The sequence below is a fragment of the Impatiens glandulifera genome, chromosome 1 (assembly GCF_907164915.1).
Source record: "Impatiens glandulifera chromosome 1, dImpGla2.1, whole genome shotgun sequence".
Classification (NCBI taxonomy): domain Eukaryota; kingdom Viridiplantae; phylum Streptophyta; class Magnoliopsida; order Ericales; family Balsaminaceae; genus Impatiens; species Impatiens glandulifera.
This window is the reverse complement of record NC_061862.1, coordinates 23,157,642-23,182,172: the sequence shown is the minus strand read 5'-3', so window position 1 is coordinate 23,182,172 and position 24,531 is coordinate 23,157,642. Positions and strand designations below refer to the sequence as shown.

At 32.4% G+C, this 24,531-nt stretch overlaps 2 protein-coding genes and 2 non-coding genes across 5 annotated transcripts; all 4 read left to right on the top strand.

Annotated features, from left to right (window-relative positions):
- Positions 1-11,748: 11,748 nt before the first annotated feature.
- TRNAH-GUG lies at positions 11,749-11,820 on the top strand. Its single transcript has one exon. It is a non-coding gene; the product is annotated as a tRNA-His (tRNA).
- Positions 11,821-11,908: 88 nt separating this feature from the next.
- Positions 11,909-13,078, top strand: LOC124922091 (zinc finger protein CONSTANS-LIKE 7). Of its 2 annotated transcripts, none has more exons than XM_047462815.1 (3): positions 11,909-12,427; positions 12,497-12,673; positions 12,836-13,078. In XM_047462815.1, exons 1-3 carry the CDS (start codon positions 11,966-11,968, stop codon positions 12,959-12,961), a joined length of 765 nt encoding a protein of 254 aa, XP_047318771.1. In that variant the 5' UTR covers positions 11,909-11,965; the 3' UTR covers positions 12,962-13,078. The 2 variants fall into 2 exon arrangements, with proteins under 2 accessions (XP_047318771.1, XP_047318772.1); XM_047462816.1 differs by having other exon boundaries at positions 11,911-12,427; positions 12,831-13,078.
- Positions 13,079-14,584: 1,506 nt separating this feature from the next.
- TRNAG-GCC lies at positions 14,585-14,655 on the top strand. The gene has a single exon. It is a non-coding gene; the product is annotated as a tRNA-Gly (tRNA).
- Positions 14,656-19,852: 5,197 nt separating this feature from the next.
- LOC124922251 (UDP-glycosyltransferase 87A2-like) lies at positions 19,853-21,525 on the top strand. The gene is made up of 2 exons (XM_047462983.1): positions 19,853-20,499; positions 20,567-21,525. Exons 1-2 carry the CDS (start codon positions 19,995-19,997, stop codon positions 21,445-21,447), a joined length of 1,386 nt encoding a protein of 461 aa, XP_047318939.1. The 5' UTR covers positions 19,853-19,994; the 3' UTR covers positions 21,448-21,525.
- The last annotated feature ends 3,006 nt before the right edge of the window (positions 21,526-24,531 follow it).

Sequence of the window (24,531 nt, the reverse complement as noted above, 5' to 3'; positions counted from 1 at the left end):
TAAATAAGTTAAGTATTAATATATATCATATATTATAAATTAATAATTATATAGAGATAAATTATTAATTGAGTGAAAAAAGATAAATTATTAATTAAGAGAAGTGAGATAAATAAATATTTTAAATTATGTTTAGTCAAAGTCACCCTTCCATGTTACCCTTCCATGTTATTGAGTACCCTATTCTATTTAAAAATTTTCACCCTAATGAGATGTTCAATATTTAGTCTATATCTGACCGAATTCGAATAAACAGAATTTGAATTACATTTTTCAGTTTTCGAATCTAATTCTAAACCGATTCGAATTCAAATACGGTTTTGATTTGATTTTCGAGTTTAGGTTTCAACTTAAAACCAAACCGAAAACCGAATTCATTTTTTATTATATATTATATAATTTATTAAATATTATATATTAAATTATCATGAACCTCCTACTAGATCCTTACATTAAATCCATAATCCCTTATTCATTTTCCCCTTTCTCTAGCCGTCCACACCTCCCAACCGCCACATATTATCGTCGTCGACACTGTTTTACTTTCGTTGTTTAATTGTCGAATATATATTGGCGTTGAGTCACTAAACTTAGTTTGCATGATTTATACTTTTTTTATAATTTAAGTAGATAATATTTCTTTAACAATTTTTTTAACTCATTTTAAGAATTTTTTTATCTTATGGGTAGGTGATGTTCAATATTTGGTCTAAACCGAGTATCCGACCAAATTCGAACCGAATTCGAATTCACCGAATTTGAACAAACCGAATTCGAATTTATTCAAATCGGTTTGGTTTTCGAATTTGCTTAAAAAAATAAAAATTCGAAGAACTCGAATCGAAACTCGAATAACCCGAAAACCGAACCGATGAACACCTCTACGACTATCATTACTCATATATACGATAGAAGATTTTTTTTATTTAAACTCATTCACTTTGATAACTAGCTTATTTACCAAGTTTCTAAAAATCGTTTCGTTATCAACTCGTTCCTTTTTTTTTAATTTTGGTTCGACTCTACCAATCGCATCAATTATTTTTTTTTTAAAATTTTCACATGAGTAATTTTCTCGATAGCAACCAAGATTTCTCGTCCGGATAACTATTTTTCCCGGTTGGGACGTTGGTCGCTAATCATGGGTGATCCTCAATCGCGGTTAAGATTTCTCGGTTATATGTCTACTTTTCTTGGTCGGGACGTCTATCGCTGATCGCGGGTGATTAACGGTCGCCTCCTTAGTCGGAGACCACATTAGAGGCTCCGATCCTCTGTCAAAAGCAATGCCATGATTGGTCGGATGACTTAGAGAAAACATACCTACTACACCAAGAACACTATTTGACCTAATTCAAAATTCGTTTAAACACGATTGTTAATTTTTTTTAACAATAATATAACATCAAATCAACAAATCAACATTCATAACAATAATCATTCATTAAAATCAAAGAAAATCATAAATATTCTTTGAATATTTTATAAAATTTTTTTTAGTCAATCCAAATGACATTTTTAGGTCTGAAACAACATATTCTTCAGTTTTTGTCACCAAATAAGGGCCCAAGAACATGATTTTAACCAATTAAACATTTTTTTTTATTAAATTGAGCGTTTTTATTCTAGATTTATTTATTAATTTTGGTAAGAACACAAGATTTCTAAAATATCTTTATTTGCATTATATCAAAACAATTTAATAAAGTCCAATCATTGAAGACAAGTATAATTCAAAATTGCAATAGATAGATTTATTAGAAACTAAAAATTCAAAAAATTAATTAGAAAGAAATGATTCCTTACAAACATTCTCGATATTAGGAGCTAGACTACAAAACTTCAAGGAAAAAAAACTTAATTTTGAATACCGAAAAGACAAATTATGTACTCTTCCTTAGAAAATCGAATTTGGGAGTTCTAAGGGGTATGGGCGTATTTTTCTTCTAGGATAGCTAGTCTAGTGTCACGCCCCAAATCAGGCGTACAGTCGTTGCCTGTTATACTTATATGTTCGCTAATAACATGCTAGGCTGAAAGGAATATCAACCATATTCTATTCATAACTACCAAATTGCAAAAGTGAGATATTTTGATATCGTTCTCAAAATACGTTAATAATATCATATTACTTTTAGACTATTACATCTTACAAAACATCACATTATGTCCTTAAGATACACTTTTTTTTAGAAAATACAAAATATAGTGTGTAGGAAATAACAAACTTGTATATGTACTTATATATATGTGTGTATGTCGAAAAACATAAATTTTGATGTTTTATTTTTTATGTTTAATATTCCTATAATAATATTAATGATTTTAAGGGTGAGTGAGATAACCAAGAAATATACGTTATTTTGGCATTTGAAATGACAAACATTTGAAGAATCAATACTTTCATATAAAAACTTGTAAAAATCTATTTGATGTGAAGAAAAATAAATATAGTGAGTTAAAGAGAACAAAGTATTGCCAAATATTATTGTTTTTTGCCCTCTTATTACCAATAAATTGGTATCAAAGCCTGTGTGAGGTGAGTGCGAGAGAACTTGTCAGCATCAAGAGAGAATGTCGCGGTGTGTGATTATGAGATGTGTGAGTTGAGTGTAAACACTTGATAAAAATGGCAGGTTTAACCAATGATATCCCGCTATCCAAGTTGACAAAAGACACAAACTACGACAACTGGAAGGTGTAGATGAAGGCCATTTTTTGTTCCCAAGATATCTGGGATGTGGTCGAGACTGAATATGAAAAACTGGTGAACACAGATGGATATTCAAATGCCTGGTTGAACGCGTTAAAGGTCGTTCGAGCTAAAGACAAGACGACCTTGTATCTACTATACCGAGCTGCCGCCGAATCTAGTTTTTGAGAAGATAGCTGACGCAAAATCTTCCAAAGTAGCATGAGATACACTCAAAATAGAAAACAAAGTAGATGAACGGGTGAAGCAAGTTCAACTTTAAACCCTTAGGGCGACCTAAAAAACATGAGAATGAAATAATCTAAAGGTGTACATGAGTTCATTACTCGGGTGGAGACCGTGGTGAACAAGCTGAATTAGAATGGAAATAGTCTTCCATCAAACCGAGTTGTTATGAGGATTGAATTGGACGTAAGCATAAATTGATTCAGATTTAAAATATTCAGAATCTAGAAGTTTGAGGTCTAAATTGCACAGACAATTAGTTGGAGGGCCAATTTAATTATGAATTAATAAATTAATTATGAATTAAAGTTCTTAGGCAATTTTAAAAGTTTGAGAAGTCTGAGGGCCAAATTGAATGCATCTCAGAACTCCAAGGAAGTCTGAAAAGAAGGAATTGAAAAGTTGCAGGGGATTCGTCATCTTCCTCCTGCCTACCTATGCTCGTTGGTTCCCGACGCCATAGACGCTCAGGGAGATTCTCCAATTGAAGCTGCCTCAGAATCAGCTTTGTCTTTGTCGCCTTGTTGATTGTCTGGAGATTGCTGGAATCCGACATCGAAGAACAAATGCGAGCTATGTTCTTCCGATCTGGACTTCAGATTCTTCAATGGAGCTTCGTTCTTCATCGTCGTTGCTTCGGTCTACTAGAACTCATCACTACGGAGGTTCTCCGGAGCATAAAAGACCTCAGATGATGATTTCAGTTCACTAGAATGAAGAACAGACTCCTCTACAGATCTAAAAACCAGACGGTAGTTACCGTCTGCGATTTCTTCTTCATTGATGCGTTGGCTCTACGGACAACACATGAACCTTCCTCTCCTTCTAGAGTTTCGATTACACCTTCGATGCGTCAAGGAAGCGGTTTGGAACTTCGTTGAAGAACTAGCCGACAATTCTTCCTCCGACAACTAAATGTTGATGATTCCGGCGAGTTTAGAAATTGAGAAAAGAGTCTAGCCATTATATAGCCTCTTCCTAACTAAACTCAATCTAACATAGAAACTCCAGTAGCTAGATTAACTAAGCATTCAAGCAACATTCAAACAATTCATCAATTAATTAATAAAATATAAATTAATTAATCAAACTGTAGAATACAACATAACGTCGACATCGGTGTACAAAACCGATGACCTTAAATGAACTACAATGACATAGACTAAAGAGACCTACCTAAAGAAGCTACGGAACCGAGGAAACAAAGTTGGAATCAAACTCGCCGAAAAATCTTTGAATCTCTTTGGAATTGCCTTCAACTTGTTCTTACTTTGGTTACTTTCTCTCCTTACCTACTTTCTCTAGTATGGATATAAAACTTAGTAAATGAATTAACCGTACTCAAACATCCTTAAATACCCTTAGACAATGGTAACTTATGAATTGCGATTTTTAGAAAACTAGTAACTTAGTTAGTGAGTTGAACCGACATATTTCCCTACTCAATAGAGTTTGGGCTGAATTTTTTCTTGTAGGTAACAGGTTAGGATACATCTCGAGCCTTTATTTGAGCCAAATGGTCAAGTGTAGGCCGAGTTAGTCTTTTTTGAAGTCAAACATTTTATGGTTCCAGTTTTCAGCTATCTTCGTTCAACTGAAACTTCAAATAGCTATAACTTTTGACTTAGATCACCATTGAGGCTGAGCCATGGTGCGTTGAAAATATGAGCTTGTTATATATAATATTTGTATTGGACAAAATCTTTAAGACTGACCGCAAATACAAGCAATTCTTGATGGAACATCGGTGCTCTCGAAATGAACACATCGACTTACGGGCAACCTATTGTGGATTGTAGGTCGAACCATGAGTTCTACTTGGTATCAAAAGAAAGCTAACTCAATTTTATTTCCAAAGGTATTACATTTACTCCAAATTATTGATTCAATAAAAAGATATGAATTTTCAAATTCACACCATGCTCTAGTTCGCTCCAAGACTAAGATGGGTGAACTTGCATCAGGTTGTCGCTCTAAATTGACCACCTTAGTCATTGAATGGAGATACATGACCGGTGCCATTTGAATGGGCTACGTATTCGCTTTCTAACCGTAGGTCACAATCCAAATTCGAAGCACTATAGCTTCAATTATGGATTTTACACTACATGCATGTCTGATTTGATCCCGTGTGGATCACATTGTCTTGTACCGCCAATTTCCATGGGTTAAAAGCTTTAAATATATTTTGGTTTCAAACAAATCTTGTATATTACTCTTCAAGATTTCCAAATTATCCAAGATCAGCTAATTCCGTTGAGTATAGCGATTTGGGTGAATATTTCAATCTGATGATCCCTTCAGGATTTCTTCAGCAAACTCATAACACCAAACACATATTTGGGCATTTATCAAATAACCTGTGCTTGGAGTCAACATGATGACAACTTCCGCGTTTTTGAACTCATTTAGGCGTACGGTCTAACTCATACTTCAGTTGACTTATCCTTGAATCGTCCGTTTCAACTCGAGTTTTTTTGACATTTTTCCCTTTTGAATGTCTTCTACACAAAATTGCAAATAGTAATATTATACTCAAAATTCATAATTTTTCGAACCGGTTAATCTGAATGTATCAGGTCTCTCGAATTCTAAAATTTTATAGAAAGTGATATTTGGACACACAAACAAGGCCCAAACTAATTGTTTGGTACATTTTGTCCAATACAAATATTATACTCAAAGTTTATAATTTTTTAAATCAGTCAATTTGAACGTATGAAAACATCTGAAGCTCGAGTATTTTTTGAAATTGGCGTTTGAACCGCTACTCGAGGGTCGTTCTAAGTCAATTTTGAAAAATACTTTTAATTTTTTGTTCACCAAGTTCAATAATCAAATATGATCATCATACTGAATTAAACATATTTATTTTAATTTTGGGGTGTAAAAATTGAGTGTCTATAGTTATGTTTACATGTTGGGATGATTTATGACATTTATTCTTGAGTTGTAACGCCGACGAAGTTCCTAAGCCTTTAACTAAGAATTAGGTTAATAATCAAACAAAATTAAACATGGATTCTAACCTAAATCTATCAGCTAACATTTAACCAAGATAATCAAATAATTACATACAATTATTTAGCAGTTAGAAGAGTTATTAAGGATTAACTAAAAAAATCGTGTTAAAACTATAAGTATGAGCAAATGGAGTTTGAGTTCCCCTTAATTAAAAAAAAAGAAGGAAAAAAATCCTTACAAGCTTCAAAGACGAACTTACAATCGGTAGGAAGCTAAATGAGGTATAATTTTTTTTTATATCCACAAATCCTAACTTATATAATTTGGGAAAACCTTAAACTCTGATATCACTTAACTGTCACGCCCCAAACCAAGAATTATATCTTGGGCTTGCAGTCGCCGTATGTTATACTTATATGTTCGTTAATAATATGGTATGTCGAAAGAAAAATCAACCATATTCTATTCATAACTATCAAATTACAAAAGTGAGATATTTGGACTTCTTTATCAAAATACGCTAATGATATCATATTACTTCTAGACTATTACATCTTACAAGGCATCACATTATGTCCTAAGACACTTTTTCTTTCAACAACAGATAAAATAGAGTGGGCAGAAGTAACAATCTTATATAAATACTTATATATATATGCTTTAGACTTCTTGATCCTTTTAGACTACTCTTGATCTCTGTCTAAAAATAACTCATCCAACTAGAATGGGTTAATGCGCCTAGACAAAAATAATAATCTTTTTAATAGTTAAACTAAATTGTATATACTATGATTGAGAGAACAAGGCATGTAACATATAAGGTATTTGAATTTGATTGAAAATCCTCTTATCTTTATTTTCTTTAATAATACATAAACATAACACAATTATAATACAAAATTAACATAATTGTTCTATGAGTTCATCTTTAACTGTCTAAAAGTCAACAACATAAAACTCGCACTTATTCAATTATTAGCGTAGTTACAGAAAACACTTAAAGACTCATATGTTAGCATAATGACGTAACACTTTTCAAAAGTTAGCATAATGGAAAAACCTTAAGGATTCAAATGTTAACATATTGTCCCAAGACCTTTATGATTCACATGTTAGCATAATGGTGCAAGACTCTTAGGATTCAAATGTTAGTATAAAGGCAAAAGACTCTTAGGATTCACATGTTAGTATAATGGCGCAATGCCCTTAGGATTCAAATATTAGCATAATGACACAAGGCTCTTATGATTCACACGTTGGCATAATCACGCAAAAACTCTATACCCTTAAAGTTTAAATCGTCATCTAATTTCAGCACATATATATAATAATGAATGATTTTATCACATCTAATCCAACAATCAAATATCTCCAACTAATGTCTTAAAATACTCCCAACGGTTATTTTTCATACGAGACATATAATTTCACTGTTCCTTTCAAACACTTCTAAATTTCATAATTTCGTCAATCATTCTATCCATCTTCACATTCCCCATCTTCTCACCATTCTTCATCGCAACTTCTCTTTTAAACCGTATACATCATCATTAAACATATTTTTATTTTTATTTGCACCTCATTATTGTCTCATATCTACTCATGCATTCTTAATCAATTCATTTCTAACTATTTCTTTAACAACTTATTAATTATTATCCCAAAATAGACTTGTATAACATCAATTAGTATAGCTGATTTAAGATTAGTAATAAAAAATGAAATTTTCATACCTAATTTGTGTTATTCTTTTCCCTAACTCCCATATCTTTTCTTTCTTTTTCTCTCTTAATTCCTCTTGACTCTTATGTATTCTAGGAAAGATATTTATATAGCCAACAAACTATAATGTCAAATATCACCCATGCCTTAAACCCAATTAAAAAATAAATAAATGCGCAATACCTTTTTAATATATATTATCTAATTGTTACATCAAAGGTAATATGTAAGCTACTCTAAAAATTCTAAGCCCATTGCTTGAATTGTCGAAAATAACTTTAGATGATCACGGACTTCGTGATTATTCTTTTGTTGAAATTGATGGGAATTTTTTAGAGCTAAAATTAGAATTGCGTCAAAGGAGAAAAACGTATTTTACAAAATTAAAGGGATTCCAAGAACATGGTCTTTGGAGGAACAATTGAAGAACACCAAGAACAACCCAGGAACATGCTTGAAGATTGTTTTGAGCTGGTCCTCTCGATCGCTCCCTCGATCAAGCCTTCGGTCGCGGTCTAGGCCTTTGTCTGGGCTCGCGCCTGGGTCGCTCAATCGTTGACCTGAACGACTGACCGTCAATCTAGCCGGTGGACTTTACCAGAGGCCTGTCGATGGTCTTGCCGAAGTCTTCACCGGCGGTGCCTTTTCCAACAAGGTTTACGACCACAGTTTTTTTCTTTTCCCAAAATACCTTAAAAACCAAATAATATCATATTAATAACAAATAAATTCATTTATTTATCCACATATCACTTATCATATATATATATATATATTGGTTTATTCTAAACTATTTTTTTTTTTTAAGACTGCGATGACTTCAAAAATTATTTTTTATTCAATAAAAATACAAAACGACTAAAATAAATTAAATTATTCAAATATAATCTATTAACCATCTTATTAATTTTTTTCTAGTCCGAAATAAATGATTTCCAAAGTTCGATCGACTCCAAAACAATTATTTATTTTAATAATCAGTTTAATAAATTTGCATATGAATTTTAAAAAACAGTATTAAAGTAAAGTTTTTACCATAGATGATAAAAAAAATAATAATTAGGGTTAATCTCAATATAATCCTTATATAAAATCCCGTGCATTTGCACGAGTAATAATAATATAAAAAACTGTGAAAAAAATATTACGGTAAATTTTTATGGACGGGTCAACCCACAATCCGACTCAAGTATTAATTTACTCTCACATATATCCAAATTAACCACAACTCTCGACCCGGCAATCCTGACACTTTAAAAATTAAGCATAATTATATATATATATATATTAGTTACTTAAAAAGTTAAACTTATATTGTTAAAATATCACGCGTTTATCAATTTTTGGGTTGAATTTAAAATATAAAGTGTTATTAGCCTAGTTGGTTAAAAGGTTGTACTTATTTTGTTAGGTTGTAAGTTTAAACCATAACTATAGCATTTTTTATTTTATTTTTAACCGTTTTAAGTTTATGGGCGGGTCAACCCACAATCCGACCCAAGTATCCATTTACTCTCACATATATCCAAATTAACCACAACTCTCGACCCGACAATCCGGACACTTTAAAAATTAAGCATCATTATATATATAGATTAGTTAGTTAAAAAGTTGAACATATATTGTTAAAATGTCACGCGTTTATCAAAATTTGGGTTGAATTTAAAATATAAAGTGTTATTAGCCTAGTTGGTTAAAATGTTGTACTTATTTTGTGAGCTTTGAAAATGAAAGAAATAATAAGAGATAATAAAAAACATAAAAAAAAGTAATTATGATTTTTTAAATTAGTAAAATGAGGAGGGATAGGAGAGGGAATTTGAGGGAATGAATGAGAGAGAATGATTTGGCATCACCTCATTGGTTGGAAAAAGGTAAAGTATGAGGAAAGAGAGAAAAAAGAGAAATTATTTGATTTTTTTAGCCAATCATGCCCTCACCAAATTCTCATTCCCAATCATTTCTAATATATAATATAACTAGCATGTATCCCGTGCATTTGCACGAGTAATAATAATATAAAAAACTGTGAAAAAAATATTACGGTAAATTTTTATGGACGGGTCAACCCACAATCCGACTCAAGTATTAATTTACTCTCACATATATCCAAATTAACCACAACTCTCGACCCGGCAATCCTGACACTTTAAAAATTAAGCATCATTATATATATATATATATATATATATATATATATATATATATATATATATATATATATATATATTAGTTACTTAAAAAGTTAAACTTATATTGTTAAAATATCACGCGTTTATCAATTTTTGGGTTGAATTTAAAATATAAAGTGTTATTAGCCTAGTTGGTTAAAAGGTTGTACTTATTTTGTTAGGTTGTAAGTTTAAACCATAACTATAGCATTTTTTATTTTATTTTTAACCGTTTTAAGTTTATGGGCGGGTCAACCCACAATCCGACCCAAGTATCCATTTACTCTCACATATATCCAAATTAACCACAACTCTCGACCCGACAATCCGGACACTTTAAAAATTAAGCATCATTATATATATAGATTAGTTAGTTAAAAAGTTGAACTTATATTGTTAAAATGTCACGCGTTTATCAAATTTTGGGTTGAATTTAAAATATAAAGTGTTATTAGCCTAGTTGGTTAAAATGTTGTACTTATTTTGTTAGGTTGTAAGTTCAAACCATACCTATAATATTTTTAATTTTACTAGCATTTAGCCCGTGCATTTGCACGAGTAATAATATAAAAATCGTGAAAAAAATTACGGATAACATTTTTTGACATTTTTTAACCGTTTTAAGTTTATGGGTGAGTCAACCCATAATCCGAACCAAGTATCCATTTACCCAACATCATTATATATTAGTTAGTTAAAAAGTCAAACTTATATTAATATTAAAACATCCCGCGTTTATCAAATTTGATGTTGAATTTAAAATATAAAGTCTTTGTAGCCTAGTTGGTTAAAGAGTTGTACTTGTTTTGTTAGGTTGCAAGTTCGAAACATACCTCTAGCATTTTTAATTTTATTTTTAACCGTTTTAAATTTAAAAACGGGTCAACCCACAATCCGACCCAAGTATCCAAATTAACCACAACTCTCGACCCGGTAATCCGGACACTTTAAAAATTAAGCATCATTATATATATATAGATTAGTTAGTTAAAAAGTTGAACTTATATTAATATTAAAACGTCCCGCGTTTATCAAATTTGGTGTTGAATTTAAAATATAAAGTCTTCGTAGCCTAGTTGGTTAATGGGTTGTACTTGTTTTTGTTAGGTTGCAAGTTCGAAACATACCTCTAGCATTTTTAATTTTATTTTTAACCGTTTTAAATTTAAAAACGGATCAACCCACAATCCGACCCAAGTATCCAAATTAACCACAGCTCTTGACCCGGCAATCCAGGCACTTTAAAAATTAAGCATCATTATATATATATAGATTCCTCCTCAACTAATTAAACCTATAAAAAAAATCTGAATGTCGGTCAATAACATATATGTGGTTGTCTCCAACTACTCAGTGCACATGTGATAATTATGGATAATCGATAATCGGCTAGTTTGAGCCGATTTTTTAAATAAGTTTAAATTTGTTCTTTTTAAAATAGTGATATTTTATCACTTCTCTACATTATATATCTAATTATTCTATATTAGTATAAAATAGTTTAAAACAATCAATGAAACAAGCTGTATTGGTAAATAATAATAATTAATAATATTGTTTTGAAATAAAATTTTATACTAAATAAATATAACAATAACTAAAAGATAAATAAAAGATTCAATTAAACAAAGACAATTGAAATAATTCAAGTGTCCATAGTAATTTCAAATAAACAAAATGTCGTTCGATTTATACTCTTTAAAATTTTAAGGATAATGTTACTAATAATTCTATATTAAAAATACATATATAAAAATAATTAAATATTATTTAAAAGACCCTATAAATTAGACCATAGTATATAAATTTATCTTTCAATAGGTTGGTATAACATTATTGTTATAGATTGAAAAATAATTCTCATTAGAAAATTTCAAAATGTTATCATACATACTACTAAATTTCTTTTTTTCTTATAAAGAGATAATTTAAGTTAGAACAAATAAACAACTTGTGGCTGTAGTTTAGTGGTGAGAATTCCACGTTGTGGCCGTGGAGACCTGGGCTCGAATCCCAGCAGCCACATTTTATTTTTTTATTTTCAATAAAATGCAATTTACAATATTTGTAAAAATAAAGAAGAAAAGGATCTCATATATTTTGCACATTCTAGTCATTAATACAGGTAGTAAGGAAGTCATTTGAATAGAGAAAAGTAAGAGAGATAGAGATGAGGCAAGATGTTATTTTGTCAACAAGGATGAAGAAGGAAGTGCCAGATTCTTCAAAAGCCCCTCCTCCCGATTTCCTGGATGGAAGAAAAGGAAGCTATGATGGCATCATGTGGGAACTCAAAGGGATCTTGGGCATGGATCATGAACTAGATGATGATCATGAAAATGAAGAAGAAGAAGATTATGATCATCAAGTAATTAATGTAGAAGGACCTTCAAACAAAGGAGGAGAAGATATTGATGATCATGAGTACTGGGATTTATTATTAAAAACAGATACTAACTATGGTGTGGAGGAAGAAGAAGAAGATTATCATCATGATCATGGAATTCTTAAGAGAGCACCACCATCATCTTCTTCTTCACTGAAACTGAGCTTGAATTACCAGAAAGTGTTGGATGCTTGGTCAGATCGTGGACCCCTTTGGGCCGATATTAACACATCTTCACCAGCCTATGTCAGTCACTATATGATTCATTTAATTATTATTATTGTTAGTACATTTTTTCTTAATTTATATTTGCAGATGGGAGAGGTACCAGAATTAATGGAAGTGGAAGGAGATGAAAAAAGATTTAATAGAATAAGAAGAAGAGAAGCCAGCGTTTTGCGATACAAGGAAAAACGCCAATCTCGCTTCTTCTCTAAGAAGATACGATATCAAGTTCGCAAACTTAACGCCGATCAAAGACCTCGCATCAAGGTCCACTTTCATTCCTACCTATTTCTATTTTTAATAAATGAATAAAACTCATAATGTGTTTTTCCTATACTTTCATTTATTACATGTTTGAAAATTAAATTAATATTTTGTAGAAGAAAATGGAAATGAAATGACTGTTGAATTGTTGTTGCTATAGGGTAGGTTCGTGAAAAGGAGTCCGGAGAAGATATTTATATGATGGGCCCTTATCAAAAAAAAATATCTTACAAAAATATCTTTGACCTTGTTGTTCCTTATTTTGCATGTAATAATAATAATAATAATTAATTATTGTTTTTTTTTCTTGTCTTCTATAGAAGAAGAAGAGTATCTCACAACACTACTTTTGCTGCATTATTTATTTATAATTATTGTTGTAATATGAATGGTGTTTATCTTTTTCTTTTAGGGTATTTTATATTAATTGTTTTTGAAAGTCAAGTTTTAGTCAATACACAACTAAAATAAAATATTAATATTTTATTTTGTTTTGATATTAACTCATTAGAATCTTCTCACTAATAACCCATTAAAATGTGATAGAATAAAATTTCATTTGAGCAAAATAAAAATAAAAATTTGTCCTACTTTGCCATCACTTTTTATACAGCCTTTAACTTTATATGTAAAAAAATAAATCACATGACAAATTAGAATAGACATGTTGATGAGATATTTGAGACGTCCGATCCAAAAGTTATTTGGCACAAACTCCATGTTCATTGTTTTGTTTTGTGGTGGTTCAATAATGCCTAAAGTTTAATGACAAGGTCCTATCACTTTTTTTTTTTTTTTTTATTGCTGTAGATGAAAATGACCTCATTTAACATGTTTATAGAACTATATTATTTTATTATTGCTATGGTACTTTAGTTTAAAGTTTAATTAAATATTTTTCTATTATCAGTTAATTAGTAACTTCTTTGTCATTATTAAAAGAATAATTTTTGACATTATTAATTTGTAATGCACACCCTTTTTTTCAAGCAACAACATTTCTTAATGATATATTAATTTTTAATAATTCATAATCCCAATTAATTCCGAAAACATATAAATTTATATAGAGGAATTGAAAATTTGAGTCTCAAATCACCTATTCTCTCCTGTTCATATCATTTCAATCTAGAGATTTCTAAGGTTTCTGCTCACCTATTTGTTTCAATTTGAATAAACCCAAGAAAAATCATTCTTATCAAAATCAGACCAATCTTAGTCAAGAAAAGTTTGGCATAAAACACAAAGGAGAACAATAAGAAGAAGATAATAAAACCATAGAACAATGGATGCCTGGAAAATGTCTAGGAAAGAACATCCTCAACACAACAGTTATGAATGCAACCCAACACAACAACTATGAATTCATCTTAAATCTAATCGTCAAACGCTAATAATCGAAAACTTATGTTATACAACAAATTAATCAAGGCTAGACCAAACAAAAAGGAGAGAAAGAGATATTGATTAGAAGAGATTGAAAGAGATACATGTATATGTGATGCATCGGAGATTGAGTTAACGATTCGAAATGAAGAGAGATTGAGTGGAGATTGAGTATGGAAGGTGATCGACTTCGGAAAGGGAGGGCAACAGGGAGTGGGTTTCGGAAAAGGAAATATCCATTGGTGTTATAAATAGGGGTGTTCAATATTTGGTCTGAACCGAATATCCGACCGAATTCGAATAAATCAAATTCGAATTTTATTTTTGAATCGAATTTCAAACCTATTCGAATTCAAATTTGGTTTTCGAATTGGTTTTCGAGTTTGAGTTTCAACTCGAAAACCAAACCGAAAACCGAATTCATTTTTTTATTATTTATTTTCCAAACTTAGCTTAAGAAAAAGTTTAAAATAATCAAATTAGGATATTTTGAACTCAAGATTTAATAATAAAATAAAAGTAACAAAAGCACCAGTGGTCTAGTGGTAGAATAGTACCCTGCCACGGTACAGACCCGGGTTCAATTCCCGGCTGGTGCAATTTATTTTGAATTATGCTAGTTTTAAAAAATAAATAAAGACAAATTCGGTTCGGTTTTTGAATTGGCTAAAAAAATAAAAATTCGAATAAATCGAACCGAAGACTAGAATAACCCGAAAATCGAACCGATAAACACCCCTAGTTATCACCAATCGGTATTATGACTTGGTTAATACTGATTGATATTAAAACCAATCGGTTCTATGACTTAATAAACGCGGACAAAATTGCCGCCCATTTTTCTAGAGATATTTTGGGCTATACCGATTGATATCATAATACCAATCGGTATTATTCTAATAGTACCGAATACCAATTGGTTATAATACCAATCGGTTTTATTATAATAATATTGATTGATTTTACAACCAATCAGTGGAACCAATCAGTGGACATGATCATAATTTACCTTTTTTTAGTGATAACAACTTAGTTTTGGCCCGTAAATGTGCTAAACACAAACATGGCAAATGTTGTCGTTTTGACACGAAAAAGAAGTTACTGTTTTTTTACTCGCCTAGTAACTCCTTCGTTCAATTTGTTTGGAAAATATAACTTTCTCATTTCTTCACCAATTGAAGTGTAAGCTAAGTTGCAAAATTACCACGTGATTCATCAACCATATAAGACAGTTTTTCTTTCGGACAATTTGGACAGCAAGAAAGTGGAATTCTAAATTCGTTCTCTGGAGGTTGAATGAGGAGGTGGGGTTGATTCAATTAGTGTGTGGAGGGGAATTTCAGACTAAGGAGAACAAGGAAATAGATAAAACAAAAAATTCTTCCATTGTTATTTTTTTTTTAAAAAAAAACGACTTGGGTCATTTCATTAAAAAAAATCAAAAAGACGGGAGACTATGATTATGGGGCGTTGTGTTAGTTTTCTTTTAATTTCAAAAAAAAAACCCAAAAAAGAAAAAAAAAATACGAGTTTTGAAATTAAGACAAAACAACTATTTACCCTAATTTTAACGGAATCAAACACAACTAAATGAAAAAAAAGAGACAATAATTCAAAACAAATGAAAATGAAACAACTCTAATATTTAATTCACCATTCAATCAACAAGAATATTTATCACGTCTTAGACAAAAAAGTTTGAATGACTTTCCAATACGGGATATTCCATCTTTGACATAACGACATATTAGGCTCATTCATGAGAATTCGTCTCCATGTGTGCGTGAGTGTGTTGTTATCAAGGAGAATCTTTCTCCAAACTTGCTCCTCATTACTTCGAATTCTTATAAAATCTTTTGAGTTTCGGTCCATCTAAATTTAATAAACAACATAATAGTTGATTTTCAAACCATGGATCATCTAAAAACAGGGTTCTTTTTGACATCACCAATTTGTAAGGTTAGGAAGTTTGAGATTTTCGACTTAATTTTCAGAAAGAGAATGTTAAAGGTTTGGGTGTAAGGTTAGGAAGTTTGCTATAAGTGTATAGAATCTTTCCGAATTAATTTTATGTTTGGGTGTACTTAGTTTGCAAGTAATTCTCTAGATTGATGATGCATAAACGTTCATTAATGTAAGTTTTCTAGATTATCGGAATCGTTCCATTCATCTTCCAATGAAAACGTACAATTACAATTAAAAGTTTATAGGAATCGGGCTGTTGTTCTTGAACTTTTGTTCAAAAATGACAACCTAAGGATCATCCATACAAGTTTTAGATGTATCTAGAATCATAAGTATAAGTGCATGTATAATAAAACTTTTTGATGTTGTTTTAAAAAAATCCAAAAAAATGAAATAAGTGTAAATTTTTTTTTTAATATATATATATTAAAAGGAGGTTGCCAATTAAAATATTAAATGGGCTTATGACATGTGTAACACTTGTCATGATACTTTTTTATATATACTATAGCCTCTTGGAAAGTTAAAAAGAGGAAAAAAAGAAGATTTTGTTTATATTAGACTAAATAAGCACTAATCAGGTATGTAAATTTCATTTTTTTTTTCTAAATAAGCTAATATTATTTGATGTCATACGAGTTTATTTTGATATAATAACAAGTTATTAGAGTAGATTAAGAATACATGAATAAATATGAGAAAATGAAGTATGAGTAAGAATCTGCTTAATGTTGATATATAATTTTAGTATATTGTTACAAGATAGTAAATATGAAGATGAATAGAATGATTGACAAAATTATGAAGTTTAAAAGTGTTTGAAAGGAATATTGAAGTTGTATATGGAATATAGATGTTTGGAGCGTTTGAAGACATGATAGATATTTGATAATATAACTTATATGAAATATGAATGTTTGGAGTGTTCGAAGACATGAGAGATATTTGATAATATGGTTTATATGAAATATGAATATTTGAAGTATTTGAAGACATTATGTATATTTGATGATATGAATTATATGAAATATGAATGTTTAGAATATTTGAAGGTATTGTAGATAATTGATTGTATGACTATATATGAAGAGAAATATAAATGGTTGGAGTGTTTGAAATCATGAGAGATATTTGATAATATAACTTATATGATATGAATGTTTGAGCCATTGAGGTAGTTGAATACATTAGATATATTTGATGATATGACTTATATGAAATATGAATGTTGGGATTATTTGAAGACATTTGAAATACTTGATTGTATGACTATATGAAAAAGTGTAAGTTACAAAATGAGAGGTCGATTGGAGAGATTGATGTTTGGTTTGACGATGGATAAGAGGTGTATGAAAGTGTGTGTAAAGTCACATGAGATGAGATGAGATGTCGATTGAGATTTGGTAGTTGATTTGCCGGAATTGGGGAATAATTTAATATGTTGGTAACAAATGAGATATTAGTGGTTAAAAATATATGAATGAGATCTTGATTGAACGAAATGTAAATGTGTGAGGTCACGAGATTAGAGGTCGATTGTGATTGGTGAGTTATTTGTTGAGAGGACAAAGAGACATATAAAGAAGTATGAATCATAAGATGAGAGGTCGATTGAGGGATTGGTGTTGGTTTGACGATGATAAGAGGTGTGTGAAAGTGTGTGAAAGTGTGTGTAAGTTCATATAAGATGAGATGAGATGAGATGTTGATTGAGATTTAGTGGTTGATTTGTCAGAAGTGAGGAATAACTTAAGAGGTTGGTAACAAATTAGATATTAATGTTTAAAAATATATGAATGAGCTGTTGATTGACCGAAATATAAAAGTGTGTAAGGTCATGAGATTAAAGGTTGATTGTGATTGGTGAGTTATTTATCAAGGGGACAAAGAGACATATGAACAAGTGTAAATCACAAAATTAGAGGTCGATTGAGTCCTGATTGATGTTGGTTTGACGAGAATAAGAGGTGTTTGAAAGTGTGTAAGGTCACGAGATTAGATGTCGATTGAGATTTGGTGGTTGGCTTACCGAAGTGAGGGTAAAAAAAGAGGTTGCGGTAATATAAAAGAAGATAGTAATAAATGAGATATTAGTGGTTAAAATATATAAATAAGATGTTGATTAATTTAATTGTAAAAGTGTGTGAGGTCACGAGATTAAAGGTTGATTGGAATTTGTGGGTGGTTTTTCGAGTGGATAAAGAGAAATATGAAAAAGTGTGAGTGACAAGATAAGAGGTCGATTTGTGATAAAAGAGGTCACGGTAAGGGTAAAAATAATGAGATAAGATGTGAAATTTGTGATTAAAAATAATATGAATGAAATTTTGATTGACTAAAATGTGAAAATGTGTGAGCTCACGATACTAGAGGTCGATTGAGATTGGTGGTTGTTTATCGAGTGTGATAAAATGCATGTGAAAATGTGAGATTAGGGATGGCAACGAGTGCCCTACCCGTCGGGTAGTGAAGTACCCATCTCCAAACCCAATTTTATTTTAATACCCGACCCTGAACCCGAACGAGTATCTCTAGTTGTATCCCCATCCCCGATTCGTCGGGTACCTAATTCCCGACGAGTACCCCCATTACCAATGAAAATATTAATATATATATTTTTTCTAAATATTAAAAATGAAAATGAAAATATTACTTACTTGCATCATTATATTGTAGAAGTTCAACCAAATATAAAAACTTTGTTATTATTATTACTTGAAATTTGTTATTATTATTACTTGAAATTCAACTAAAACTAGAGAGAAGTTTAAGAAAAATGGAATAAATGTTAAACTTGAAAATAAAAACTAGAAAAAAGTTGAAAGAATGTTAAATTAATGTTAAATTTAAAAATAAGTAATGAAGAATGAGTAGATACTATAGAGATAATATTTTGTTATTAAATAAATTAAAGATTAAGAGTCATTCGGAAGAGAAATTGAAATGATGATGACGTGAAGTGTGGTATCAGTAATAAATAATATATTTATTGTAAATTTATAATGATTATAATGATTTGAAATTTGAAAAAACATTTTAAATTTTAAAAATATTATATATATATATATATATATATATTAATATTTCGGGTATCGGGTTTGGATTTCACACACTCCCTATCCCCGACCCCAAACCCGATTCTGACCCCGATTTTAAATACTCAAATCCGAACCCGATCATCGGGTACCCACGATATCGGGTATACGGGTACTCATTGTCATCCTATGTGAGATCATGATATGAGAGATCGATTGAGATGATGATTGATTTGATGAGAGATAATATGTGCATGAAAGTGTGTGAGGTCACGATATGAGATGTAGATTCTGTGATTGGTGGGTGATTTGTCGAAGTGGTGGTAAAAATATCGTGATAATGGATAAGAGGTTAATTGATAATAGTGTAAACACATTTAATATTACTTTAGATAAGAGTAAAATGTATAACACAACTTTAAGTAAAATTTTTGAATCGATTTATAATAATTAATCAGATAAATAGTGTAATTGACTTGATTCTTATTAAGATAAATAATATTTTACACAATAATTATGCTAATTATTTTATAGAAGAAATTGTTCCTTAAAAAAAAATCTTGAAAGGATCGGATCAAATTAATTTAATTCAAACAATTTGTGAATTTTGTAATAAAGGCTTAAAAAGTAAATAACCAACTAAAATATAAAGCTGACACACAATATCTCAGCCATAATTTTGATATAGAAAGTAATTTTTGATAAAGTTGACATTATTGATTCACCCTTTGAACTTTGAAGTATAATATTTTAGATTTTTTTATTATTATACTATTAGAGTGAATGGTTTTCAAAATTTGAGTTCTATTCGAGCATATCGTTTTCAACATTTCTAAGTAGTCCCATTTTGAGATTCACACCATTCTTAACCAGACTGTCGTGGTCTCTCCCATCTGTCCGTCCATTTAGTTCTTCATCCACCTAAACCCTAAAAAGCCATGGCGCCGGAGCAAGTTAATCGGTGCCACCTGATAGCGATGCCATATCCAGGCAGAGGCCACATAAACCCGATGATGAACTTCTGCAAACTTCTATCTTCCAAAATGTCCAATGTTCTCGTCAGCTTCGTCGTTACAGAAGAGTGGTTAGGATTCCTCTCCACCTCCGATGACATTCTGCCTGAAAACATCCGATTTACCACCATCCCGAACGTGATTCCCTCCGAGATTGGCCGCGGAAAAGACTTTCCTGGATTCATCGAGGCTACCATAACCAAGATGCGGGATCCCTTCGAGCGACTCCTTGACCAAATCGAGCTTGACCCGGATCTTCCGCCTCCAAGTGTAATCTTGTACGACTTTCATCTCATTTGGCCCGTCGACGTCGGGAATATACGCAATATTCCAGTCGCCTGTTTCTTCCCTATGTCGGCCATGGTTTTGACTGTCCTCTGCCACTTTGACCTCCTCGTCAAGAACGGCCATTTCCCCGCCGACGTTTCAGGTATTTCGTCTTTTGGGTACGATTAAACTAGTTTCCTCAACAGGGTTCTCATAATTTTGATGTGCAGAAGGAGGAAATGAGGTAATAGATTACATTCCTGGACTTCCATCGATGCGTTTGTCAGATCTACCAACTTTCTTCCACGGCAATGGCCGGGAAGTCATCGGCCGAGTTCTAGAAGGCGTAACGTATGCAAAAAAATCACAATACCTTCTGTTAGCAACCATCGACGAACTAGAATCAGATGCCATCGCCGCCGTGAAGTCCCGTCTTCCCATTCCTGCAATCTACTCAATCGGCCCTGTTATTCCTTACTTCAATCCATCAGTTACCAAACATGATGATGATGATGGGTATTTACAATGGCTAACATCTCATCCTAAATCTTCTGTTTTGTACATTTCACAAGGAAGCTTCCTATCCGCCTCAACCGCCCAAATGGACGAAATCATAGCCGGAATCCGCGATTCCGGCGTTCCATTCTTATGGGTTGCACGAGGAGAAGGAGATAAGATCCGAAAAGGATGCGGCGACAAGGGACTCGTAGTGCCGTGGTGCGATCAACTTAGAGTTCTGTGTCATGATTCGGTTGGTGGATTTTGGTCGCATTGTGGGTGGAACTCGACGAAGGAAGGGATGTTCGCCGGAGTTCCATTTCTGACTTACCCGATTTTTTGGGATCAGATGACGAATTCGAAGATGATCACAACGGGTTGGGGGATCGGGTGGCAGGTAGTGAAGAAATTAGGTATGGGATCCGACCAATTGTTGGTCCGGAGGGAAGATGTTGCAGATTTGGTGAGACGGTTTATGGATTTGGAGAGCCAAGAAGGAAAAGAAACTAGAAGAAAGGCTGAAGAATTGCGACTGCTTTGCGGTCGGGCGGTTTCTGAAGGCGGGTCGGTTCAAGTTAGTATTGATGATTTTGTTAGGAATGTGAAGATTTAATTAATCTACTAATCCTTCCCTATTCTCCAACCAAGACTAATATTATGGTGTTCTTTAATAAAAATTGATTTTCTAACCAACATTTGAGTGTGTTTTAGTTAAGAAATAATCTAGGATAGGTTGGTTCAAGTGTCAACTTAAAGTCCATTGAGTTAATCTTCCTACAATTTCAAATTTCTGTTTATAGGTACACATATTCGGTAGGATCATTACTTCCAAGTTGTTCAATTCTCCAAGTTTAGAAATTATTGGTTACAAATCAAATTAACTCATAATTGTGACAATATTATTGCATTATTTGAAGAATTGTATTAAATCTTATGTTGCCTTGATTTTTCAAATTACATTTGAATGGTACATATAAATTACATATTAAGATTAGATAACAATATAAAAAATTGAACTCACTAAGTAGTTCAAATGTCAAAAAGTGATTCCTTAATTCATCGGGTATATCTGGATTAGAGGGTCCAATTTCAGTTTCTAAGTTGGGTAGACCATTTAATACTAAAAAGTTAGAATTGAAATTATAATTTTTGAATGAAATTCAGTATAGTGTAATTTTATATTTTTCAAGTATTGATAAACCCAACGAATGAGTAGCGAAAGCAAGGCCACGAATCCTACGTGGCCTTGCCAGCTAGGAGAGAGAAAAATAAAGAAAAAAACAAATTTATCCTCTTTCACCCAATAGGATTTCATATTTCTGTATTTCTTTCTCTCTCTGAAACGCATCATTTATTTCTCTTCTCCGGCTCCGACTGCATTTATTTCTCTTCTCCGGCTCCGACTGCATTTATTTCTCTTCTCCGGCTGCATTTATTTCTTTCTACGGCAGCATTTACTTCTCCATGGTATCCTTTTTAAGGATCTTTATTTTTTTTGAATAGATCTAGGGTTTAGATTTTATAGATCTAGGGTTTTGATTTTACAGATCTAGGGTTTACATTTTACATAAGTATTTATGGATTTAAACCGTTTGAATTTTCAGGAAACCGAAGCACCGAACTTGAACAACCCAGTAGATGAAGAACTTAACCTGAACAGATCCACCCATGTTGAACCCGAAAGGTACCCTGAACAGATCTAGTGGTTTCGGGACAAGAAAGGGTCCTTTCTTGTCCCGAAATGGTTGGTTTCGGGACAAGAAAGGGTCCTTCCTTGTCCCGAAATGGTTGGTTTCGGGACAAGAAAGGGTCCTTTCTTGTCCCGAAATGGTTGGTTTCGGGACAAGAAAGGGTCCTTTCTTGTCCCGAAATGGTTGGTTTCGGGACAAGAAAGGGTCCTTCCTTGTCCCGAAATGGTTGGTTTCGGGACAAGAAAGGGTCCTTCCTTGTCCCGAAATGGTTGGTTTCGGGACAAGAAAGGGTCCTTCCTTGTCCCGAAATGGTTGGTTTCGGGACAAGAAAGGGTCCTTCCTTGTCCCGAAATGGTCCCGAAACGGTTGGTTTCGGGACCCGGAAGGTGGTTTCGGGACCCGAAAGGTGGTTTCGGGACCCGAAATGGTTGGTTTCGGGACCCGAAAAGGGTGGTTTCGGGACCCGAAAGGGTTGTTTCGGGACCCGAAAAGGGTGGTTTCGGGACCCGAAATGGTTGGTTTATGGACTTTTTTCTTACGGTTTCACTTAATTTTTGCAGTCACATTCCTAGTGTTGGAATGACATTTTCCTCCGAAGAACAACTTCTTGAATTCTACACATCATATGCCCACTTAACGGGATTCGGCATTACCAAATTAGGGAGCAAAAATGTAGGTGGTAAGAGGAAATACTTCAGCGTTGGTTGTGCCAAGAGTTTTCTGAAAGAATCGAAGTCAAAAAACAAGTTTCATCAGCCTAGACCAATAACGAAGACAGATTGTAAAGCAAAGATTAATGTTGTTGTTCGAAATGAAGGGGAATATGTGATAACAAGTATTTTTCTTGAGCACAACCATTCTTTAAGCCCTAAGAGAATACGTCATGTTAGATCCTACAAAGTAATTGACGGAAATGTAAAGAGAAGATTGGATACAAACGATGAAGCTGGAATAACTGTGGCCAAAACATTTCAATCACTTGTAGTTGAAGCTGGAGGGTATGAAAACATGTCTTTCGATGAGAGGACATGTAGAAATTACGTTACAGAAGCACGACGGTTGAGGTTAGGGATTGGGGATGCTGAAGCACTCACTAATTATTTCTTAAGAATGCAAACCAGGAACTCAAACTTCTTCTACCTTATTGATTTGGACGAGGAATCCCGAATTAAAAACGTGTTTTGGGCAGATGGTAGGTGCAGGGCTGCCTTTGAAGATTTTCATGATGTTATCTCTTTCGATACAACCTATTTGACAAATCGCTATGACATGCCTTTCGCTCCGTTTGTTGGTGTTAATCATCATGGTCAATCCATTTTGCTTGGATGTGGATTATTGTCTAGTGAGGATTCAAATTCTTTCACTTGGTTGTTTAGAACTTGGTTGGAATGTATGCATGATAGACCTCCAAATGCCATAATCACAGACCAATGTCGATCCATGGCGATTGCAATTGAGACGGTATTTCCTAAAACTCATCATCGATTTTGTTTGTGGCATATAATGAAGAAACTTCCTATAAAACTTGGAAGCCATACTGAATATCATCTAATAAAGAAGAGGCTGAAAAACATAGTATACAATTCCATAAATATTGAACAATGTGAAGAAGATTGGAATAGATTAATTGAAGATTATCAGTTGGAAGATAATGTTTGGTTGAAATCTTTGTATTTGGAAAGATCTAAATGGATACCTGTTTATGTCAAAGGACAATTTTGGGCCGGCATGTCAACATCTCAACGGAGTGAAAGTATGAACGCATTCTTTGATGACTACGTGCAGTCCAAAACATCTCTCAAACAATTCGTCGAGCAATATGATAGGGCTCTGTTGCGAAATATCGAGAGAGAAAAGAAATTGGATTTCAAATCGTTTAATTCTTTGATACCAACTGTAAGTGGATTTGCCTTTGAAAGACAATACCAAACCTTCTACACTCCAGATATATTTAGATTGGTTCAAGAAGAAGTTAGAGGTTTGATGTTGTGCGACATCTCAGTCAT